The 24,328-nt window shown below is 39.5% G+C and overlaps 1 protein-coding gene across 3 annotated transcripts; it reads right to left on the reverse strand.

Annotated features, from left to right (window-relative positions):
• Positions 1–1,212: 1,212 nt before the first annotated feature.
• pcbp2 (poly(rC) binding protein 2) lies at positions 1,213–15,845 on the reverse strand. 3 transcript variants are annotated; one of them, XM_012865932.3, is made up of 13 exons: positions 15,676–15,845; positions 14,770–14,905; positions 10,410–10,433; positions 10,287–10,319; positions 10,061–10,177; positions 7,956–8,087; positions 7,728–7,856; positions 7,564–7,638; positions 7,438–7,479; positions 4,273–4,345; positions 4,122–4,177; positions 3,829–3,998; positions 1,213–2,470 (listed from the first exon to the last, which is right to left on the reverse strand). In XM_012865932.3, the coding sequence occupies exons 2-13, from the start codon at positions 14,836–14,838 to the stop codon at positions 2,434–2,436; spliced, it is 957 nt and encodes a 318-aa protein (XP_012721386.1). In that variant the 5' UTR covers positions 14,839–14,905; positions 15,676–15,845; the 3' UTR covers positions 1,213–2,433. The 3 variants fall into 3 exon arrangements, with proteins under 3 accessions (XP_012721386.1, XP_012721385.1, XP_021173884.1); XM_012865931.3 differs by having other exon boundaries at positions 7,420–7,479; XM_021318209.2 differs by having other exon boundaries at positions 7,420–7,479; positions 10,049–10,177.
• Between the last annotated feature and the right edge of the window lie 8,483 nt (positions 15,846–24,328).

A 24,328-nucleotide genomic window follows, 5' to 3' on the forward strand; every position in this document is an offset into this window, starting at 1 on the left:
TCTTGTATTTTCTTTTCAGGATAAGCATGTTAATTACTTTTTTTTTTAACAAATACAAGAGCATCATCGAAAACTGAATTTAATTCAGTATTATAGTTCAACAATTTAATTGTTCTATAGAATCATCACACACAGTTGCATTTTTCATGAATTTATCTCTTTAAATTTTGATGACTAAGGTTACAGCGAGCTCCAAATTCAGTATTTCAGAAAATTTAATAAAAGACCAATGAAAAATAGGAGTTTTCAAACGTGTGACCTTGTACAGTTTATGCGCTCCATACATTATCAGGGCTCTTTTTGCATGTATAAACCATTGTATGAGATGATCAGCCGAGGTGTTGAGCAGGGGTGGTTCTAGACAGGGGCCAACAGGGGCCAGTGCCCCTATAGAACTGGCCCTGGCCCTTGTTTTGGTGCCTGTACTAAAGACATAATATTAAATAAATTCCATACGATGATATATGCTGACAAAGATACTGATTGGTCACTTGGACCAATAGTATTTTTTTACCTTCACAGCTATACTCTAACAATAATTAAAAAAATAAGCTGTTTCACATTTAGCTCCAGCCGTATTGAGATAGGATCAGGGGTCTGCAACCTGCGGTTTCAGAGCCACAATTGGCTCACTTAATATATTAAACGACGAAATATTGACCTTTAGTCCCCCCCCCCAATGAAAAAATAAAAATAAAAAAAACACTGCCCCCCTGCTAAATGTGGTATAGAACCGCCACTGGTATTGAGTAACCCCATGTTGGTTTAATATAGAGCCCTGCAGCTTATCTGTATTGAGTCTGGTGTCTCATTTTCCTCTTAACATCTAGATTCCCCAATGGGATATAGAACAGGGGAGTTTGGTGGCCAATAGAGCGTAGCTATTTTATAGTCACTAAACAAGTATTTGAACTGGCAGTGATTGTAGCCATTTTGAGGGTGTCAGGTGTTGCTGGACAAAAAGTTTATCCCATGATTGTGCAGGCAGCAACGTAACAATCACTTACTTAAGATAGCTTCCTTTTTAAAAATGCAAAACTCATCCTCTCCGAGTAATTGAACTTAGTTATTAACTGTAATCCATTATCAAACATTTTCTGAAATACTTTACACTCTAATTACCCTACATGTAGTTTGAACTGAATTATATATTCGTCTTGATGATCTAATTAATCGAGATGCACCTGTGTAAGAATGACACAGAGTTCCTTATGCATTTTCACATCTTTTATTTTTGCATTTCAATTCTTCAACAATTTAATTGCACCCAGACCTACAATAGTTTGAAAACGTGCACAAAAAACGTGAGTTTCTTCATCCTGCAAAGAATAAAAAAAATAAAATCTGACCCAGGCAAAAAAGGATAGCAGGAAACTAGTGTTAATTCTATAGTTCTCCTTCTAGTTAATCATAATTTAATACTTCAGCTTAATATACTTATAAAGACCATTATGTCTTTTTAGTTTTGCCCCTTGCAGCATTCCCCAGCCCTGCAGTTAAAAAAAATATTTTCTCTATTTAAAACAAATATTTCAACGTTATCATCATCATCATTATCAACACCACCACTATGGTCTTAGTTATATCTGAGAAAAGAAAAAAAAAAAAAAACAGTTTCCTCATGTCCAGGCTCACTCCTGGTGATCGAGGTCCACCAACCTTCATCAAATCAATACAATGCACCAAAAGTCCAGATAAAAAATAAAATTAAAAAAAACAAGATGGTAACACAGGAATGACACAAAATGATTACTGAGCAAGTTAGAGGTGAGACATGATATAGCTTAATAAGATCCTTTAACCCGCACTAAACAAGAGAGAAATCCCCTTCAGACTTAAAAAGTGTTTTTTTTTTATATCCTGCATACATATTCAGCTCCTTATCACACACTAAAACCCGTTAGACCCACAATGCCTCATTCAGGAAGTACAGCTTCAAACAGCAAATGCCAAATATGAATTAATTCTACTTGTACAAGGAACTGTATATTAAATAAAAATAAATAGATATTTAAAAAGAAGGGAAAGAACAGTCCATCTATTATGTTATTGTGTTTTTTTTTCTTGTTTTTTTTCCCGTATATTTTCTAAGAAAAATCTGACGTAAGAAAAACCTTATTTATGCCTTTTCAGATTTTTCTAAAACATTATACTTACAGTTTATCAAGTTCTTACAGATATACAACAAAAAATAAGAGGAAAAATACAACAGAAGATCCTTGAAAACTATTTGCCAACTGAATTTAAAAACATAATAAATAAATAAAATATCAATAGCATGATGGTGTAATTACAACTGAAGGAGATGTCTAACCAATGCAGGAGAAAGCTGTGAATTTATAGTACTTGGTTTTTGCATTAAGTTCAATAAGGGACCTCTTGGTAAAAAGTCGGGGCAGGGGTTAAAGTAGATGCTGATGAAGAATCTCCATGTCAGTTTGCTGCGAGGCCAGTGGCTTCAGAAGAAAGCCTGAAAAGAAGAACAGAGAAGACATTTAAGCCAACTAGCTTATTAAAAATACAGCAAGCGGAGGGATGCTTGTATATGATATGCAGTAATCACTGTGATGATGGATTAGGGAAGTTCCAGGGAAACCTTTTAGTTTTTCCACAATTACGGTATTTGTATAAAGAAGGCCCATTATAAAAAAAGAAACCAACACAATGGTAAAATGCCTGAACACAAATGTGAAAAAAAAAAAAAAAGAGACGACTTCAAGGGACTGAAAAAGTGCGAGTTCTCCAATTATGACACTTTGGATAAACAGCAATAAAAATTATAAGAGGACAAAAACTGGTTTTCTTTTGTAGTCCGACCAGCCCATCAAATGAAAGTTAAAAAAATAAAAAGTTAATACCAAACTAAACATCCTCATCCAAATGGGACATCAGATGACACGGTTCCAACATATTTAATATTTCAAAGCATCATACGTTTTTTTCCTGCGGCTTTCGTAACATTTTTGTATAATTAGGCGCACGATATTTAACAGCATGATGTTTAGTTTCCAATTTAGAAGCTTAAATGTTAAATTATTTTGCTGCTTTATCATCATCATCTGGGCCAACTTGGATGATAAGCATTTTAATAGCGATAACAACCTGGACTAGATCATCCCAGACAACACAGATCCCTGAAGCACTGTTTGTGATCCAATACCCCTTTAGAAAAACGTGAATTGATTTCTATTTCAAAACTGAAGACCTTTCCAAACTTTTAGCTTTTATTCTAAAATTTCAGGCACCGAGTTGCATTATAAAGATTTATTTTAAGTACCGTTTGTGATTCCTTTTCTTTGTTGGTAAAGAGTTGTGAAAAATGTTTCCATGGTTAGGAATCGAAAGAAAACCAAACTTATGAACCTCTGATCCAGTTTAAAAAAGGTCTTCAGGCTAAAAGTTTTGTTTTGCAATCAAAAATGGGTCATGTGACCTAGATCGGTTCTCCATTCATCGACAGATCCAACCCCCTCAAGTTATATAGTTTTTGAGAAGAGCAGCCCCCAGGGCGCATTGATACGCACCCAGTGCTGTATCTTTACCTGAAAAATCACCTAATATATCGCAGATTAAGCTAATACTGCTGCTTTAATGTGATTTCTCCATTTATGTAGACAATTAAAAAGGTCTGCTTTTTGCCCCCCCCTCTGTGAATAAGTGATAAAAATGACCAGTGTATAAACCTTCCGTCTTCCTTAACTTGATGTCAAGCACATGCTTGAAAACAACTACCTGGCTAAATGCATCCAAAAAAAACCTAACAAACTCAGACTAAAGGTTTTAAATTGCAGAAAGAAAGAAAAAAACAGCTTAGATCTTCTTCCTTACCGAGCATTGATCAGGTACTCGGCCAGGCTGATGCTGGCGTGGGAACCGGTGATGGTGACCTGCCTGTCAGTCGAGCCCTCCACTGGGTTGGCGATTTTTATCTGGGCCCCTGACATCTGACGAATCTCGTTGATCTTTGCACCCTGACGGCCTATGATGCAGCCTATGAGCTGAGAAAGGAGAACAAACAATTACTTATTTTTTTTTACTTCCAAAGAAAATGTTTTGCTATTAACATCTGGGGTTCTCTGAAAAGCAGCAGGAGACGAGCACAGAGGGTACGAGCGACTTACATCATTTGGAATGGTCAGCTCATGAGAGCCGGTTTGTGCAGAGGCATCCATCCCAGCTTTAAGAGAAGGAAAAAGGAAGCCGAATGAGAGGCAAAGCAACGGCGACGACGAGTGCAAGGTGAAGACAGTCTGCACCAGCAGATCCACCTACCCTGGAAGCCCTGGTTGCCATGTGCAATGGGGAAAGGGCTCTGCTGCATGGCCAGCTGGTGAAGCTTGGTGAGCTGTTGAACCAATTGTTTGGGAAGAGGGGTGGTGGTGGGGGGGGCAGAAACAGAGAAAAATGAAACAGTTAGTGAAACACAACCTGTAATCATCATCTGAAATGTTGCAATTCCCCCTTAATGTACTTAGAAATGACAATGAGCAGAAATTATGAAATGAATCCATGATTAGGCCTGGATCTAAAAAAAAAACAAAAAAACAAAAAACAAACTGTTTCTTGCTAATTTACTACTCTTAAACTTGTTCCCATTTTTGTCATGTTACAAACCTTAATTTGCTTCGTTAGGAAATTATGCGACAGCCCAACACAATGTAGTTCACAATTGTGTAATAGGAGAATAACGTGGCTTTTAAAAGCTTTTTACGAATGAAAGTCTGAAATGTTTGCCGTGGATTTTTATTCAGTTCCCTAATAAGTGAATATAGAGCATCTGTGTGTTATTTAATATTGGCCCAAATACAGCTGCTCTGCGATGGCCTCAGAGGTTATGGTGAACGAAACACGATTAGACACAAAAAAGTTATTATTTCTATTGTTTAAAGTTTGTTGTAAGTCATGTAAGGACACAGCAAACATGGGGACAAAGGTGCTCCAGTCAGAAAAGACCAACATTGAACTGTTTGGAGCGAAATAAGGTGAAAAGTAACTAGCCTCGTGAGACCATCCTGATCTCGCGAGCTTTCAAGGTTTCACTCGCAGATCAGTCTGGCTACTCTCCGTTAAAGAAAATTTGGAGCCGTTCACCAAACGAACGTCCAATCAGCGTTGGCTTTGAGGCGGGTTGAGGTGTGACGCAACGGGAAGCGCGTCAGTTCAGTCTAAACAACATGGCGGCTTCAGCCGATGAAACTAGCGTTAGCGTGGCTATCGAGCAAGTTTTATCGGAATTACAGAGTATTTCTTTGCTGAGCTAACGAGCCTTTACCTGCAGCAGCAAGAGTAGCTTGGCTTGTGGTTGTGTTTTCGTCGTCGCTCGTAACAGAGCGACGAGGAATCTGATTGGTTCATTTGGCCCGTCTATCACCAACATAGGCCAATCAGCTAACCAGTATTTTCGCCCCTTCCCAAAATTACTTCAACGGAAGGTTTCCAGATGGATATGCGAAGCAAATCTATCTGGCGGAGTCAGGTAAAAAAGTAACACCAGGGCTGGATGATAATTCAATTACAATATATATCGATCGATTGACGTATTTTGATGATAGAAAAAAGTTCATTAGAGTAAGTGTTCCTTCCTTTTGCAGTATAACCATGTAGGTTATTATTAGTCATTACATGCTCCCAACCAATCACAACGCTGACTCAGGAAACAAGCTCCGCCCCCTTCAAAGAGTTCAGAGATCACGCTTTCTTTTTTTTCTTTTTTAAAAACTTGCAGTTTTGGTAAAAAGTTGGTTGAATAAAGGCTTGAGTTTTAATTCAGTGTCTGTGTGTTCTGCATCTAAAAATAGGTCGCTAAGCAACAGCATAAAATGGTCAGGGCTGCACTTAAAATATATGCTTTTAATTAGTTAATAATTATCAATATCGATCAATGATTTCTATTTTATTGATTTTTTCCTATATCGTCCAGCCCTAAGTAACATTACACATCGCCCTGAACACATCTACTCCGAAACATGGCGGCAGCATCATGCTGTGGGCTTTTCTTGAGCCGAGACAGAATCTGGTCAGGGCTCATCGGAAGATTACTGGAGCCAAATACAGGCCAAAAAACATTTTATACTTGAAAACGTCTACATTTTCAGACTTCTAGTGCTTCTTAGTAGCACTTTAATAAATTCGCAAAAGGAAGAGCAACGACTTAATCAGCATAGATTTTTATTTCCCCCAATAATTTTCAAAAGCAGACCGTGTAGGTTTAGCCTTTTTCTTTGTTCACACTGCAGGCAAATGTTGCCCTGATCAGTTTTTATATGGGGTTAAGTGGCCAGGTTAGACTTTTACACTGCAAAAACGGAACTTAAAACAAGCTAAATGTTCTTATGATTAATGCATTTGTCCTTGATTTGAGCAGGTAAATAAGGTAATTTGCCAATGGAATAAGATTTTTGCACTTAAAATAGGAACAACTCATCTCCATCATCTTATTTCAAGTGCAGGATGTCTAATTATCTTATATTAGAGGTCAAAATACTCATTCCATTGGCATATAATCTTATTTACCTGCTCAAATCAAGGACAAATACACTAACTTTAAGAACATTTTACTTATTTTTAGATCTGTTTTTGCAGTGTAGAACCAGCGGGAACAACCAAGATTTTGATGCGACTTTCGCGGCACTTTTAGTCGACAGCTTTGCTAGAAGAGATGGCAGTCCGCAAGACTGACAACAGCGATGGTAGCGCACGGCGGAGGGACAGCGAGACGCTATGTCTCATTAATATATGGAGGTGGTACCTCTCTTCAACGCCATATTGGAGGGCCTGTATAGGAACTGTGCTGAACTGGCAGACAAAGTGCCACATAATGACAGAAAGCAGCATTTCGCCCATTTTTATTTTGCGATTCCTCCTCAGCACCCGCTGACACAATAAACAGTCACCTTACGAAAGCAAAAACACCCATTTCTTCCTGGTTTTCTGGACCAAAGCGTGTGACGTCTGTTAGCGGTGTTTTTTGCCGCTTTTTTTTTTTTTTTAAACACTGGAGTTCACACTGGAGTCGGGTATAGGCAACATTTTAAAAAGGTAACGTGAACAACCACGCAAAAAATAAAAGAAAAGAAAAAATATCTGAATCGAGCATAAAGACCTGCAGTTTGAACTTTGTGGTTCTAACGTGACAAAATGTGGGAAACTTTAAGGGGAGAAACACTTTATCCTGAAAATTAGTGCAATTTACTGGGATTTTTAAAGCTGTATGCAAACGAAATTTCGTTCTGTACACACTTTGTGCATACAAAATGACAAATAAAGCTGTCTCTCTCTCTCTCTCTTTAGCTGGCCGGTGTTTATGGGAGGTGATGATCCAGAATGGGTGGCGTAAAAAAAAAAAAAAGAAAAAGAAATGGACTAAGAGGGTGGCATGGCTTCCCAGGACCAAAGATTTAAATACACTGGATCACTTACAGAGGGCCCTTCACTTACATCAGGCTGTGGAATGGCGTGCTGCCCTTGGACAGCATACGCCTGCAAGGAGAGAACAGCAGTTTAGGAGGGAGTGGCACTGTGACACGTATGCAATCGGTCCGCTGTGTGAACGATGCTGCTTACCTGACCGCCTGCAAAGATGACAGGAGAGCCTGAGGGTTTGGGCCTGTACGGGATGGTCACTCCTTTTGGTGGAGACTAGGAAAGCAGAAACAGCTCTTGACTTCCGAAGGGGGCATCGACCGGCAAAGAGCATCGGGGGGGCGATATTAAATCGGCGTCAATACCTCAAGCATGACGACGCAGATCTGCTTGACGCACTCGATGATGGACTGGGGGGTCCCCGCGATGGTGATGGCACGTTCTGTTGAGTTGGGCAGCATGTCGCCTGCTACTTGTACCTGAGCTCCTGCCGACTACAGGGAGACAGGAAGGCAGAGCGGTCAGGAGGACATCCTGGACGACAAGCACATCAAAGCATCTCACACGGGGGGGACGGAGGAAGAAAAACCGACCTCTCGGATTTCTTTGATCTTACAGCCGCCCTTGCCGATGAGCGAGCCGCACTGGCTGGCAGGCACGACGAGGCGCATGGTGACTGGCGGTTTGCTGGTGGCCGTGCTGTTAGTCATGGAGGTGCTGATGTCCTGCAGGTAAAGCGGAACGTTACGATCTGGAAAGCATCGTTTATAAGTGGCGTTAATGCGAGAGAGCATTCCCACTGTCAAAATCCTTCAATTACAGACACTCTTTTTTTTTGGCCTCTACTTCGGTTAACTTTCTACTTTTAACTATTCAAATAACCCAACATTCAGCTCTTTCACTACATCACCATTACAACTTCCACAGCTTTGAAGCTGCTTAGCTCTCCTGGGTCCCACGGCACTTTTTTTGTTATATTTTTGCACAAGTTTGGCTGAGTTGCTGCAAACAGCATAGAATTTGATCAGGTTGCCTGTTTTCATGCAAGTCTTATTTGTCATTCTTCTTCAGGTCTTTTAGCTGCTTTTTAAACGAAACAGAACAATCTGTGTCCAATCCGAATATTTTTGTGCCACACTGCCATTAAAAAATAGATTTTGTAAATACGAGAAGCCAGTGAAGGATTTGATGTGCTTCGAGTGTAAGGTTTTAAAAAATTAACTATCACAATCTTATGTTCATCCCTTGGTATTTAAAACAGTGTTCAAAATTTCAGTTTTAATAAAACTGGCACTTGAGGGGTTCAATTTTCACAAAACTGATGAATTTCTCTTATGTATAGTAGGGCTGAACGATTTTGAAAAATAATCTAATTGTGATTTTTTTTATCTTAATATTGTGATTGCAATTTAATGCGATTTTTTCTGTTTAATCTATCATGCCTTTTTAAACATATACAAACAACAAATCAGTCTGTTTTATCGCTGTGCAGATTAGGTGCTAAAAGAGCCACTGCGTCTCAACTCAAAGAAATGATTGCGTTCTGACTACGATATATTGCAACCAAAATTGCGATTTGATTTTGACTTTTCTCTGTATTAACCACAAGCAACAAAAATGGCCTCTAGATAAAGATGTTTGTAAACAAGGACTATTTAAAACAAAAACTTTCAATATTTTTATTAATCAGAATATTATTCAAGAGATCAGTTTTTAATTGATTTGGACATCAATTCTTGCTGCCAACAAAAAAGTTTATGTATTAAACTGAGTGACTAGAACTTAATGCTATGGTGAGATTCCTGAAAGTTTCTGGTAAAACAGTATGATTATTTAAACTCTAAAACAAGTAATAAAATTAAACTATGTTACTGCTACAACTGTCTTCCCTTCCATGTGGAGGTAAACCCACTTATAACATATTACTGACACCTCAAGGACGCGTCTGATTCCCTAATTGTTACATAGCCAAAAATTGCAGATCTCTGCGATTTGGAAATTGCGTTTCTTTTAAATTGTGATTATATTGCAAATGCAATTAATTGTTCAGCCCTAATGTATAGTGATGACGTAATAAAATAGGGAAAAGTTCTAAACATTATGTTGGGACATACCTATAGCAATATTTAAAAGAGCATTTTTAAAGTCAACGTGACATAGATAGGACATATAATAAAAGGGACCTGCCTAAAACACCTTGTGCTCTTTGAAGGCAAACTTTCTTCCACTTTCAGCAGGAAGAAACATCACAAGATGCTGTGCTACTGTCAAAAGCTTCAGGGTTTCATATATTTAACCAGCACAGTGCTCGCCCTTACAGCTGCTCCCTTATTCGGGGGTTCCATCAGCAATCTATTATAACTCGCACACCTAGCCGGCAGAGTTTTTTAAGACACCGGATAATCGCCGCTCCACCAGTCTTATAAAACTGCATTTTAGGTTTGATGAAGATGGTCTGCTACCTGTGTGCATCTCACAATTTCTGCAAACGTGTTCTTCCCCAGATTCTTAACTTTGATGATACATCAACAATTCATACACCAATATGAAGGAAAGAGTCTTTCCTCATGTTTCTAGTCAGTGATTATTGTTACTCTGTAAGCATTTCTGCTTTGCCTAATCCTTTTCGGTTAATTTGAGCTCAACCTTACAGCGTTTAAGAAGCGTTTTCAACAAATAAATTTACATTTTCGCTAACCTCCTCCAGTTTCTCAATGATCATAGAGAAGGCTTTAAAAATGGAGGTGGTGGGTCCAGCGAGGGTTATGATCCTCTCCGGACAGTTCCCCTCCGAGATGTTGATGCGAGCGCCGCTCTGCAGACAGACACGTGTAAACAAACGGCTTCATCACAAGATGCCAGGAAGAGCTGCAAATCCGTCACGAACAAGTTCCTTCTTGTTCGGGAACGAGCGAGGCGTTTACCTCCTCTCTCATCTTCTTCACCGACTCGCCTTTCTGTGGAGAAACGACAGATACGCAATATTTACAAAACACACACAGAAACCAGGAGCAGATAGCATCTTTCCAACCGTGGAGGCGGCTCACCTTGCCGATTATGCTTCCGACCTCCTGCGAAAATAAACAAAAAGATCAGAGTTAGGGGAACTGCACTTTTCACGCGCTGCCAGATCATCACACCAGTGACCGGCCGAGCTTCAGCGAAGGAAAACGTCTTAAACCCATAACAATCTAGCTTCACGGCGTTGCATACAGTAGCATGTGAACTTTAAAGATTGAGGACATAAAGAAAATGTAGACTTTCAAAATCTAATCTAAAGAGAAATCATCTCTGATCTTAAGGTTGCTTTATACTTGACGCAGGCCCGTTTGATACGAGACGTGCAGACACGACGTCTGCAGCCTTTATGCTCCATGCGGCTCTTCCTCTGAAGCGCCACTTTCCTCCTAGACTCTAGAGGGCAGCGTTGTGCTCCTACGCCCAACAAACTACACCACGCTACACGTAAAAGCAGAAAACGCGGTTGTTTCCGACATTTAAGCCTCTTACTTTCTTCCAAGAGTGACAACGATTTCTGTGAAAGGAGTCGTTAACGCGTTGATTCACGTTGATCTTATTGGGCCGAGTCGTAAAGATATTTATGAACCTACGCACAAAAGGAGCGCTAGTTCGTCTGCCATGTTTTTCCGCGCAGGACTGTCCACGTAGTTAGAACTTTTCCCAGGTTGTGCATTTGGTCGTGCAGAGGGGCGTGGACCACTGAGCTATATTACACACTGGAGTGCTGATTTTGGCGAAAAACTGAAGTCACTGGCCGCCATCTTGCTACTCCCTACTCTCACAGAATCCCATAGGATTTGGTTGCAACAACAAGCTGTTTTCTGGCAGTGTGAAAACGTTTCACAGGTAATTCTACAGTCAGTGGATGTACTAACACTATCAACTACTAGGATATTAGGTGCTGAAATATTTTACATGTTATTCATATTAAATATACATATATGTATATATAAATATGTGTATATGTATATATGTATACATATATGTAAATATATGTTTTTGTATATTGTTATTTATATATTTATTATACAGTTATACATGTGTATTTGAATTAATAAAATGCAAAATATTTCAGCACATGACTTTCTCAGTACTTGATAGTTTTAGAACATAACATAAAGTAGGCTATATAGCATTAGACATTTTAAAAGTTTTAAGCCTCCCCTGAACATGAGAAAATCCTCGTTATTCGATGCTGTAGCGCACATATTCCCTAGTTACTGGGGGAAAATAGGGAGTACCAATATGGCGGCTGGTGGCTTCAGCGCGACTCGTTCTAACAGCGGGCTATTAGCACTCCAGTGTATAATATAGCTCAGTGGCGTGGACGCTAAAATTATGTAATATGGCCGCGCTGACCTCGCGGATGTGTCAAGCACAAACCAGGCTTTAGTCATAATAAAGTTTAAAGCATATCTTAAACATTGAACTGTAAAAAGAGCCTGGATATATATACACACTTATTTTTGTTTTTTTAAACATGGACAGAGATTTGTTTTTGTAAAAAGAAAAAGCAGACTGGAGATTTAAGCTTCACATGAGGCGAAGCTTTGCATTTGCTCAGACTCTCGAAGGCAGAGTAGCGCCTGACTACATGTGTAGGAGTCCATCGCTGCCCTTCTGTCAGGCCCACCTGTTCCTTCCCTCCTACAGCACAAGGGAAAGGCCATGTGGGCCCGTACTTCCTCGGTGCACAGGAGATCAATATATAGGGCAGGAGCTCTGCCGCAAACTTCTCTTGCCGGCTTTTACAGCGCCTCCAAGAGAAGTAAGCGGCGTTACTCGAGCGTGGCAGAATGGTTGGCATGTTGGACGACCACATGAGAAGCAGAGAAGATGGTCATTCCAAAAAAAAAAAAAAAAAAAAAAAAAAAAGTAAAAAAACAAAACAACTGGACTTGTTTTGCGTAGTTTGAAGACGTTTCGCTTCCTATCCAGGAAGCTTTCTCAATTCAAAAAGTCTGGAGTGATGTGAAGTATCAAGTTTTATACTACTGCACAACAAAGGCCTATTAACATGCAAATTCAACAGAAGCAGGTCCACCCCCTTAGTAGATGGATGGTGGAAACAGAGACGGCTAAACCGTGGATGAAAGCACGTAAACTTCTTTAACAATCATACAATTATAATATTTAGATAAGTTCATTCTCATAGGGGTAAATGAAGTAGGTTTAGAAGCCCGTCAGGTAAAATGCACGGCTATAATGCAAGTTCATGGAAGATATAAGAATAACAGCAACATTTTTTGGATAGTTATGAATAAAAAGTGGAGAAATGTACAAAGAATATATATATATATATATATATATAAAAGAGGTGAGAAAGTATTTTCTTGCATGATAACTTTAGTAGACTAAATGGTTATCTAAGTTTGCTTGTGTGATGTCATCTCGCTTTGATTTCTGTAGGGAGCGTTCACTTTTCTGGCCAGTGCATCAAAACACCGAGACGTGCAGAGAAAAGGCGCCTTGATCTGCAGCAATACACTTTAAACTATTTGTGCCGTGACCCGGGGATCAATTTAACTTTCAACAACCCAGAGATAACTGGACAGGTGTGCTGCTGTTTGGTTTTTCCCATTTCTTTCCCCTCCATTTCATCTCGGTCATTTTGCCAAATAGGACCGCTTTGCACAAGCGGGCAATCGCAGTAAAACGCTGCGCTTTAAAACATTTTGACACCGTGTGACAAACCGAGAGTTTTTGCTAGTTTTCATCGTCACGACACGCTTCTTAATCCGGTCTAATTTCTCTCCTTGCATTACTAGGAGCACATTTGTGGTTTTTTTTCCCCTTCTTATACCGTCAACCAATCACAGCTCTGAAGAGACAGCGTCACAGCAAGCAACGGGGTCAACCACACCTCACTAAGATAAACATTTCTGTAATTTCTTTAGTCGCGCTCAGCAGCGATCTGAATCGCCTTTAAGCCAAGACTCCAAGGAAAGAATTTTTAGGCTAAATTGGAGCTCCCTGATAGGACTCAGACTCTTATTCGTGAATACGGACATTTTCTGACTAAAATCTCCAGTATTTCCAATCCATTTTCAGCTCGACGGACAGATGCATTGATGGGTGGAGGTAAAAGTGATCGGGTGGAAAGATGAATGGATGTAAGGATTGACGGATGGACGTGGATGGAAGACACACACAAGGATGGGTAGATGGTGGACGGAGTACACACAGACAGACATACAGACAGACAGGTGGACGTACAGAGGGGTGGACAGACTGGCACAGGATAAGGAATTGCTGGATAGATTGAGGACAGACTGACATTGTAGGATAGACAGATTAAAAGATGGATGAATGAATACAACGCCTCCATGTGTCTGATATAGTAATAAAACCTCAGAAAACGCACATTGGGAGAGGCAACAATTTTTTTTTTTAGAAATATAGCCACTTGAGTGGATGTTTGAATAGAGAGAGAATATATTCTGCCCTTTTCAGAGCCATAAAATGATATAAGGCACACTTAAAATCCTTAACTTTTCTATAAAAAAAAAAGAAGAATTGATGGTGCAATCTTATATATGAGTAAAGTTGTGCTTACTGACCGATTTTATGTGGTACAATGCACTCAAAAATCTGTTAAAATGTAAATATGACTTTGGTTAGCGACGACGCCACGCTGCTCAACGGATATTCGCAGCATTACGATACACCATGTCACGACCTGGACGCACCGTCACACTACAAACTTCTCAGAGGTAAGAAGTCTTTACATCAAACTGTTTTCTATGCGACCCAGAGCTCGATACACTGAGCTGCTCCAAGCAGGCGGTCTCCAGGACGCAACAGCGTCACAGTCCCTCTCTGTTAACGCTGACAGGTGGGAGTCTGCTTAAAAAAAAAAACAGGAAACAGCTCTAGGTGCTCAGCTAGCTAAGTCACACATTTTACCATCTGTTCCACCGCTTAGTCACACTGGCAGAAAGTTTGGGAATTGTAGGAATTTGCCACAAGAAATGTAGGCAACAGTACGCTTGACTATGACGGGTTAAGCAAGCGCGGAGAGTCAGCGCCAAGTAGGTAGGAGCTTATAGGCAGTACGCGCTAGCAACAATAAACCTAGTAAGTTAATTCAATATAAAAGTTCTGTTTATTTCGGCTTTATGTTAGAAGCAGGGCGGTGTAGCTCAGCTGTGTCCTCCCGACAGAGACAGATAGCTCTCCCTCTCAGGAGAGAGCTGTGTACACGAAGGGGCGGAGTGATATTACACACTTGGGAAGAACATTTAGCTCGCCTTAAATGTGGACAAAGACCCGTTAATTCATAGTACGCCTTATGATCCGGTGCGCTTCATGGTCCCAAAAAAACGCAGCATGTTAGAATGCATACTCTTTCCACCTGTGGCTCTGCAGGAACCCCGTCTCACTCACCTTGCCGTGCATGAGTAACCTGATGGTTAAGGTGACATTAAGTCCTCCTTCGACCAGACTGGAGTCCATGGCAGCTGTTCAGTCCACACACGCTACACTGGCCAACAATGCGGGTTGTCGGTGACTGGCTGGAAGTCTACAGAGGTGGATGAAAACGAACAGGTTAGGGAGAGAAGTGTGAAGCCTTGATGCAGGAGCAGATCAGTGGAGTGATACAGGCAGTTCACTTTTTCTTTTCTTTTTTTTCCCTTTTTCCACAGGGGAATGTGTCACTCCGGAAGAATGAGACGTTTTAGTGCAGTAATTCCTACTGGACTGGCCCGGGTCCACTCATTCTCACTGACACAATGACCCACTGTGTCCCCCGCGGCCGTGTCTATTTCCTGACAGCGATGCAAGCTGTGGCGATCTAACTTTTAAATTCCCCTCCATCATTAACACATGACAGCTCCCCCCCAACTGTGGAGAGCGGAGATCTGAAGAGACAGATCTGAACGACTAAAGTAAACATCGCAATTCCCCATTTCGCGAAAAGGCATCACGCAAACATTGGTTTTGGGAAGGCTAAATTAGCCCCTCCAATAGGATCCTTCCCAACTTCCCAAATATCTTTTCATGCTTGCAGCAAAACTAAGCTGACCGAGTGAATTTAATGAACGCCTACATGTTTCACGTAGTCTAACAGAGCGGCGGGTCGCCACTAACTCACAGGGAACCCTCAAGTTAAAACACAGTTCGGTAATTTTCCATTCACAGCACGCTAGCATTAGCATCCGCCGTTCCAGGAAATAGCCGCATCCCGAGGCCTACGGATCGCGCTGAGTTCTCGCCGTCCTTCACTCTGAGAGGAACGGGGAGGGAAAACATGCTAACAAAAAAAAAAACCCGGATTTCTGAAAGTCTTACCCGGACCGTCCCTTGAAGTGTGTCCAGGGGGTGGATAGGGTGGCAAGGGTGGAAGGGGGAGAGGTTCGGGAGGGAGTTTTAAGAGGACCCGGGGAAGAGGGAAGAGACGCCGCTGTCTGATCGGACTCCACTCTTCTCTTCTGCTTTGCACAAAAGACAAAACAACTTTGACCCCGTCCCCGTCAGCGCCCCGCCCCTCCGCTGGGTCAGCCCCGCCCACCGCACGGTCCACGCCCATCACCCCCGGAGGCGTAAACGGAGCACCTGTCAGGTCAGGGTGACGCTGCGTCGCTTGTTTATCACAATGGCGTTGATTTTCCTTAGAAACACCACGACGCTGATGTATGTATGAGTCGGTGATGCCACTCACTCGGTTCATTGATATAAATTATTGCAATCATGAGAAATGTTAATGTATAACATATTTCTCACACAGTAAAAACCGTATATATATATATATATATATATATATATATATATATATATATATATATATATATATATATATATATATATATATATTAGGCTCCCTGTTTGGCAAGAAACCGGTCACTTTTGTCTCTTGCTTGCCCTTAATAAATCCATAATAAACAATTAGGTATAAAGGTGTATGGTATAAAGGTATATATATATATATATATATATATATATATATATATATATATATATATATATATATATATATATATATATATATATATGTGTGTGTGTTTGTGTGTGTGTATATATATATATATAATTGTATATGTAATTGATACATACAGTATATCTTCTCCTGTTTACTTCCATAGAAATAACCCGAACAACAATACTCTATCACTGCTGATACACTCATCATAATCAATATATCTAACTCACTTTTATATATATATAATCATTTTATAGATAGATAGATAGATAGATAGATAGATAGATAGATAGATAGATAGATAGATAGATAGATAGATAGATAGATAGATAGATAGATAGATAGATAGATAGATAAGGATTCCTTTTTGTCACACACTTTGGAAAGTGTGTGACAGTAGTGTACACACATAGTTTACCCTTGTAAATACCTCCTTTACAATTACTTTACCTTTATACCATACACCTTTATACCTAATTGTTTATTATGGATTTATTAAGGGCAAGCAAGAGACAAAAGTGACCGGTTTCTTGCCAAACAGGGAGCCTAATCTGTTCACCTATATATTTTAGTTGCATTCAACATTTCAGACTAAGTTGCCACCTTGTAAGAACAAACAGGTTGGTTTTGTCTCTTGCTTCCCCTTAATTAATTAATGAGTTACAAAGTGTTTACAGATTAATTATTAGCATGTTTATAAACTATTTATTAGCTATCTATACCTATAACAGTCTTATCTCAGAGAAACTGTTTATTGAAAAAGTTAAATTCATGTTAAAATCCAAAGCAATATTTTAAAAGGAACAATAAGTAATAACGACACCTTATTATATTGTCTACTGCTTCGTGGAAACATTAAGCATTCATTTGGCCAAGTCTGCCTACCGTAATCACCCACATTGTGTGTATTTTGAATGCTAACAGACCTATAGGTTATGCTGCCACTCCAGTGCTTTCACTGCATTTGCCCATGAATCCAGCAGATGGCTCAATAACACCGTGAGAGAAGTTGTGCCAAGAATCTGCAGTTCCAGCGTCTTCCCTGAAATCCTTCCTAATCAGAATCAGATATACTTTAATAGGGATCTAAGAAGAAGTACAATATGTTATAACTGTTCTGAATAGTGGTAATAATATAATTATGAAAATAACAGTAGTAGTAGTAATCGCAATAACAGCATTGAAAATAAAATATCATGATAGACGTAAAAATCATCATATTCCAAATTAACATAAAGAGGAGTTGGCAGCTCAGTGTTTCAGTTATAAAGCACCACCTGTCTTTAATGTCTACTATTTTTTTCTCTGTAATGTTCCTCTAACCACATTTTAGATGGGTAGTATGGATTTAAAATCTCTTTTACAATATTTAGCGTCTACTGCGATGACAATAAATGTGATGACAAAAGTTATCACAGCGCTGTGTGCTTGTTTTGCCTTTCATAATATTTGAAAATCTGATGAAACGTGGCAGTGGCCAGCACATCAGAAACAGACTTTCTGACTTATTACAGCATCCTTAAGTTTTCTTTTCTGTCACATAGATGAGGAATAATGACTTCAAAAAGAGGGCCAGCCATGCGTTCTGCAATGTTGTGGTTGAAATTCAGATTTACTTCAAACCTGAAATAAAATCAAATTGTATAATAAAACAAGCAAAAATTGCTTTTAGTGATGTATGTTTTATGGCCTCGCCCATTGACAGCTGGAAATAGGCACCAGCACCCCTTTCTACCCCAATAGGGATAAGTGTGTTGGAAAATGGATGGATGGATGGATGGATGGATGGATGGATGGATGGATGGATGGATGGATGGATGGATGGATGGATGGATGTTTTATGGCAAAGTCAGAAAGCTGAGTGTAGACCCACAGCTGTGCATCTGAAATAAAATCAAATTGTATAATAAAAAAAGCAAAAATTGCTTTTAGTGATGTATGTTTTATGGTATTGCCCATTGACAACTGGAAATAGGCACCAGCACCCCTTTCTACCCCAATAGGGATAAGCATGTTGGAAAATGGATGGATGGATGGATGGATAGATGGATGGATGGATGGATGGATGTTTTATGGCAAAGTCAGAAAGGCTGTGTATCGTGACGCTGAAACTGTAGTCTGCTTGAACTTGTGCCCATGTTCATTAATCTGATCCACATCAGACAGCCTCGTTTTAAAGTGGGAGTGCAGAATGGCCTTCTACAGTCAGTGACCAATCCTTTATAGTCCTCCCAAAGCTTAATCTTCCATAAACCAAATCTCCAGCAGAAATGATGTCCTTGACATTGGGGTTTATGTGCTGTTATTTATCCCGCATGTATAGCTCATAAATCTTGTGTGGCTCATTTTCATAGACTGAGAATCGCCGTGCTCTCCATAGGCTGGTTTCTTACTGGTCGAAACTGAGCTCGGCTACTCTCGCAGCAGTTTGTTTCGGCACTTCCTGCTTCTTTCGCCTCTTCTGTCGGGAACCGAACTCAGGCAGTGGATATGTGAGCTTGCTTCACAAGCCGGCTGCAGCGTTGCTGCCCGCATGTTTACAGATGCAGAAAGCGTACAATGCATTTTATTTAAAATTTCATCAAAAGTGCGACAGCTGAGCAAGTTCACCGTAAGGTTCAACATGCTCCACCCTTGCATTGTAAATGTGAATCTGCCGAAAGTGTGTGAAGTGAAAAACAAGCACCAGTTGAGCTTTTGTCCCAAACAAAAGAAGTTTGATTAGAGTAAGTCTTTGATGTGAACATCGCTGAGACCTGGATGATGCAGAAGAGAGGAGGTGCAAGCTCTTTAGCTTCGTCAGTCTGCATGTTAACTTTGTTTCTGTGCTTTCTCTGTCACGCAGTTGCTTATGTAACCATCTTCTACCTCATCACCCCCCCTCCTCCCATTCCCCGTACCATATTACTCTACACGTTCTTTTAATGTTCCATTATTCCCAGTTTCTCTCTCACACATTCACTTGCACACACATTGACTGGCCCTCCTATTCTCTCTCTCTTTGCTCTTTCCTCCATTCATGAGTGGTCATTGATTACCATTCATGAACTGTACGACAAAATGCCAGTCGCCCACCTAACATGCGCCTGTCAGCTGCCCCGCTACCCCCACTACCTCTGTTCACTGCAGACTGTATTTACTAGGACTGAAGGTCCACATGGATTTATGTCTGGATTCACTTTTTGTTGTTGTTGGATAAATTAAATGAAAATCTGTGAATATGAATATGATATAAATACGAGACAGATAAGATTGAATTCATATATTTGACCAAGGAGGAAGCAACAAAGGAATGTTATATACAGTGTATCTTATTTTTATAATTCATTTGTTTCAAGATTTCTTTGGTTAGTTGGGTTATTTATGGTGGAAATCTATTATTTTTCTATTAAAGCATTGAAATAGGATAACTGACATTTTAAGTCATTTAGAGTATTTATTTTTACTTTTATTTTGGCCTTTCTGATAAGTTCATCCTCAGTTTTATTTTGAACTAACTTTAGATTGGTTTAGCTTGTTTTTTCATTACAATAAAATGTGTTTACCTCTGTCTGTGTCTTTGCCACTGCCATGCCCATATTTCCCAAATTTTGGGACAGTCAAGAAATCTCTTTTCTTATTCCTTGTTCTGCCTTTACTTTTAATTATTTTTCTGTTTTTTTTTTTTTTTTTTTTTTAAAGATTCCAGTCTCCACCTTATAGTTTATTAGATAATAACCAATTGTTACCTTTGTTACAATCCAAACAAGAAAAGACTCTAGCATAACCACAAGGAAGTTTTCCATATTGGTGTGGTCCGGCCATCTGGTCCTTTGGTCATCTGTTCACGGAGAGGTCTGGTTCCAATATCCTCATGTCTGTGCTAAAAAGCCCTGCCAATGTAGGATTAGAATGTGCAGGGACCGACAACTCGGCCCATGCTTGGGGTTCGCAACCTGCAGCTCTGGAGCAGCATGTGGCTTTGTGGCCACTCTGCAGTTGATCCCTGTACCTTTGACTTGAAAGACCTAGGAAAGGAAGTGTCCATTTTTATGAAATATTTACGTGAGCAAGATCTCTGTTTTATACCTTACATCTGTTGTGTTTATACCTGGCACACTGTAGTCTCTCCATAAAGTCCACCAGAAAATGAATATTTTTTGAATAATAAAGAAAATCTGCTTTAAAGAAACTTGAGATAAAAAATATGGGGTTTTACAAACCTGCAGTATTGTAAAGATTTCGATTGGCATGCATAAAAATGCTGTAATCCTTGAATGTTTAGGGTTTAGTTTTCATTTGTGTTTTGACCACTTATGAGTTCTATGTAATTGTGTAAAAGGTCTTGACATGTTCAATTAATTTCTCCGTGGCCATTGTTTCTTGAAAGGTGTTTCCATCTTAGTTCATAACTTTATGTTTATTGGTTTATTCTTGTGTTCTGTTCTTTCTGCATTTGGATATATTTTTCTTAGATCAAAGTCTTTTTTCCTCTTGGTTTGCAGTTTCTTTGCGTCTTGTTCAGCTTCCGTCTTGTTAATCATTCATATTCCCTCAGTCTGCCTGTTTGATCTCTTCCACACCTGTTCCGAATCCCCTCATTAATTCACCTGCATTCAATGTCATTCTCCACTCTCACCTCAGTATTTAAGCTCATTGGTTGTAATTGTTCTTTGCTGGTTCCTTCGGTTACTCTATATGTGCTCATGTCCTCTTCTTATGATTCCCCTGTGAGTTTCTCCTTTTTGTTTATTATTAAAGGACCCTGCTTTTGCCTTTCACTGAATGGCATTTAGTCTCTGAAATTGGGTCCTTCTCTAACCCCAAACGTGACAAAAAATTGTTTACCGGTATGTCAAGTAATTACTATGATAATCAAACAAAAATTACAGGTATGCTTCTTCTAAAATCCCTTACTACTTGAGGTGTACTAAAAGAAGTTTTGAAATATGGTCACTCAGAATTAGATAAGCAGCTACTATTTTATTCATTCTGAATTTTTTATGTTTTATTTTCTGCAAATATAATTGCATTGTTCAGGTAATTTGAAGAGCCGCCTTTTGCTGAATTACAACTGCAAGCCATTTGGGGTTATTTCTCAGTTTTGCACATCAAGAGAGTTAATTTTCAACGCTTTTTTTCAAAGACAGCTCAAGCTCAGTCAATTTAGAGAAAAAAATGGAGTCTTGCTATTTTGGTCTAAAATTTGACTAAGTCATTCATACACACCAATATTCTTTTATCTAAACCATTCCATTGTAGGTCTGGCTGTATGTTTCGGGCTTTTGCGCTGTTGGTAGGTGAACCACTGAATCAGTCAAGAAAAGCATCCCCAAACCATGAAGCTGCAACTACCATGTCTCACAGTGGGGTTGGTGAATTCAGGGTGATGTGCAGTGTTCCTTTTCTGCCGCATGAATCATAAAACGTTCTGTTTTGGCTAAAGCAACTTGTTCCAGATGTTTGCTGTGTCTCCTTGAGGCAAACTTCAAATGCAACTACTCATCGGTTTTTGAGTAAGGCAGTGTGTTGTTCTTGGAAAAAAAAGTAAAGGGTTGATATGTAAACAATTTTCGAATACTACCGAACAAATCCAACAGATCAGATAAGTGACCACAGAGATCTAGATTAATTCACTCCAATTTCATTAACTCCACATGTTCTCAAAATAATCTCACTGCTGGTTCTGAACACAGAGTTTAAAAAATTCAAATCACAGAGTGCGGAGGCCATGAATCGCCTACACACTTTCGAATGCCATCACTTCTTGCTTCTTGTGGCCAGTTTCCTTATACCTAAAAATGGGTTTACATAAAGCAGTGTACCATGCAGCTGTTTTGATCTTTTAAATAGAGACCACACAACTTTTAAAATTGGATATGTAGCATATTTCACAGGTAAAACGGTATTTCCAGCCACAGCAAATGCTTTTACAGTTGGAAAATGGCAAATAGTTACTGTTCTAGACAAGGTTTATACTAAACGAAAGCAATGATCTAATATTACAGCGAGAAACATGATGATACACTCAAATCCATAGAGACAATTACTCAACTAGTCATCACTTGGCAAACAAAAAGTTATTCTAAGACTGAAACATCTTGGAAAGAGACGTAAAACACTAGCCTTACAGACAGAGCCGGACCACTATAACATATTCATCATTTTGTATGGTAAATAAATAAGTAAATCTCTCCTTGTTTTTTTTTAATTTTATCTGGATGGAATATTTCAAAAAGACCATGAGCCTGTTGTGCTATCCAGGGTAGGCAAAGGTTAGTATTCATGTTGTCAGAGCTCTGGGCAAGATGTACGGATCTGTGAATTCTCAAAAATAGAGTTGCAGGGTTGCACAGCGGGACTGAGTTGTCCCAACAGGGGTGTGAACAGATCCAAACGCCTGCGCTTGTGTGGCGACTGCAACGTCACCATCTAGCCACGACCACAGTTAGATGGCCCTGCGGGGTAACAGCGAGAGGTGACATGTGCCTGCGTAAACTGTCCATTCAGGAAGCAGGAAGATCTGGAATGGCTGTGACTCCCTCTCTCTTATTTTCGGAGGATCTTCCACAAATAGGTTTCCCCCGCAGAGACGAATAATTGGCGTGATATCTCGGGGGCATGAGCAGTTTGCAGTTTTATGCCAGTCCTCCGCAGGAGGAGCCCAGTCACGCATGGTGCTGGGCAGGATCTCCTTGAAATAAGGTGACAGGGTTCAGAGGATACATAACTTATGCCGTGCTAAGAACGGATAAACAAAATTTGTGTTAAAAGATGTTATTGACCTTTAATACATGTCAGATCAGGGTCTTGGTCTTTCCTTTTGAAACAGCAGGAAAAATTCAGCCAGTCTGTTTAACCTGGAGTCAGTGGACCTGAAGTATTAATAGTTATTAATAGTTAATAGTATTAATTCACTATTAACAATTGTGAATAAATAAAATAGTGTTTAGTTCTTGACATGAAGCATGCAACACAAATATTGTTGAAATTATTTATTTTTTTAAATTTTACATTGTTACTGTAATGAGTGTTGCATTTTATTAATCAAACTGTTTGCAATGTATATATTTTAAATGGTTGTTTTATTATTGTCTGTCTTGTCCAGTATGACAAGTTTGCGAGGTCTTGGTTTCAATGAGTCTTTTGTCTGGTTATGCAAAGGCTTAATGAAAAAAATGCAAACTGGATCTTGAGTCCACACAGAAGGTGTCGGGTCTTTCAAGAAGCGAGACGATAGGGTCAGCAATGCTCAGGTGTGACTCCGGGGTGAGTTTTAGTTTGTCCTACTTGTTTATTGTTGCTTTGCAGGCACTGCAAGGGTTACAGGAAAAACAGGGGTAGCCGAGGTTAGTGAGGCAAATGGTGGCGCTTGAGGTAAGTATTGATGTTATTCCAATCACTGCAGGTTGGCGGCTTCTCTGACAGTTTTAAAAATCGAATCTATTGTAGGTGCAAAAGAAATTGAAAAGTGGAATTGAAAAGAAAAAGTGCTTCTGTCCTTCTGTTTTTAACTTCTGTAAAGCTTTTTGTGTTACACCTGTCTGTGTGAAAAGTGTTCAATGAATAAAGTTTCACTGCTTTTCAAGTGTATTTTTTCTGCAAAAATAGAAATAGCTTTTATATTGAGTTACAGGGCATCCGTCAAGCAGTTTAAAACATAATTTACTAGCTTGTGGCCAACTGGTAAACTTTCCTCCACATGTTCCGGTAGTGTCAGTCAGGACACCTCGGGCATGAATAAATGGATGGTAAAATAGATAGATAAATGCTGAAGGCCAGACATGGAACTGACATTTTGTTTCATAATTGAATATGAATTGATCAGAGACCATCAAATAGCAGTGTGACTCAGTAATCCAACCAGATTTAATTAGTTTCCCATCCAGTACATGATCAACAGCCACGTTTTGATGAAATCTCTGTTCCAAACATTCATTCAGTCATGATGATATTCTCATTACAGACTAGAGTGTACTTACAGAAAGGTTGGATTATCATCAGCGATTCATTTTGCTTGCTGCAGAGAGTTTTCTTTAGGCATAG

This window comes from Fundulus heteroclitus, chromosome 1 (assembly GCF_011125445.2).
Source record: "Fundulus heteroclitus isolate FHET01 chromosome 1, MU-UCD_Fhet_4.1, whole genome shotgun sequence".
In the NCBI taxonomy this organism is placed as follows: Eukaryota; Metazoa; Chordata; class Actinopteri; order Cyprinodontiformes; family Fundulidae; genus Fundulus; species Fundulus heteroclitus.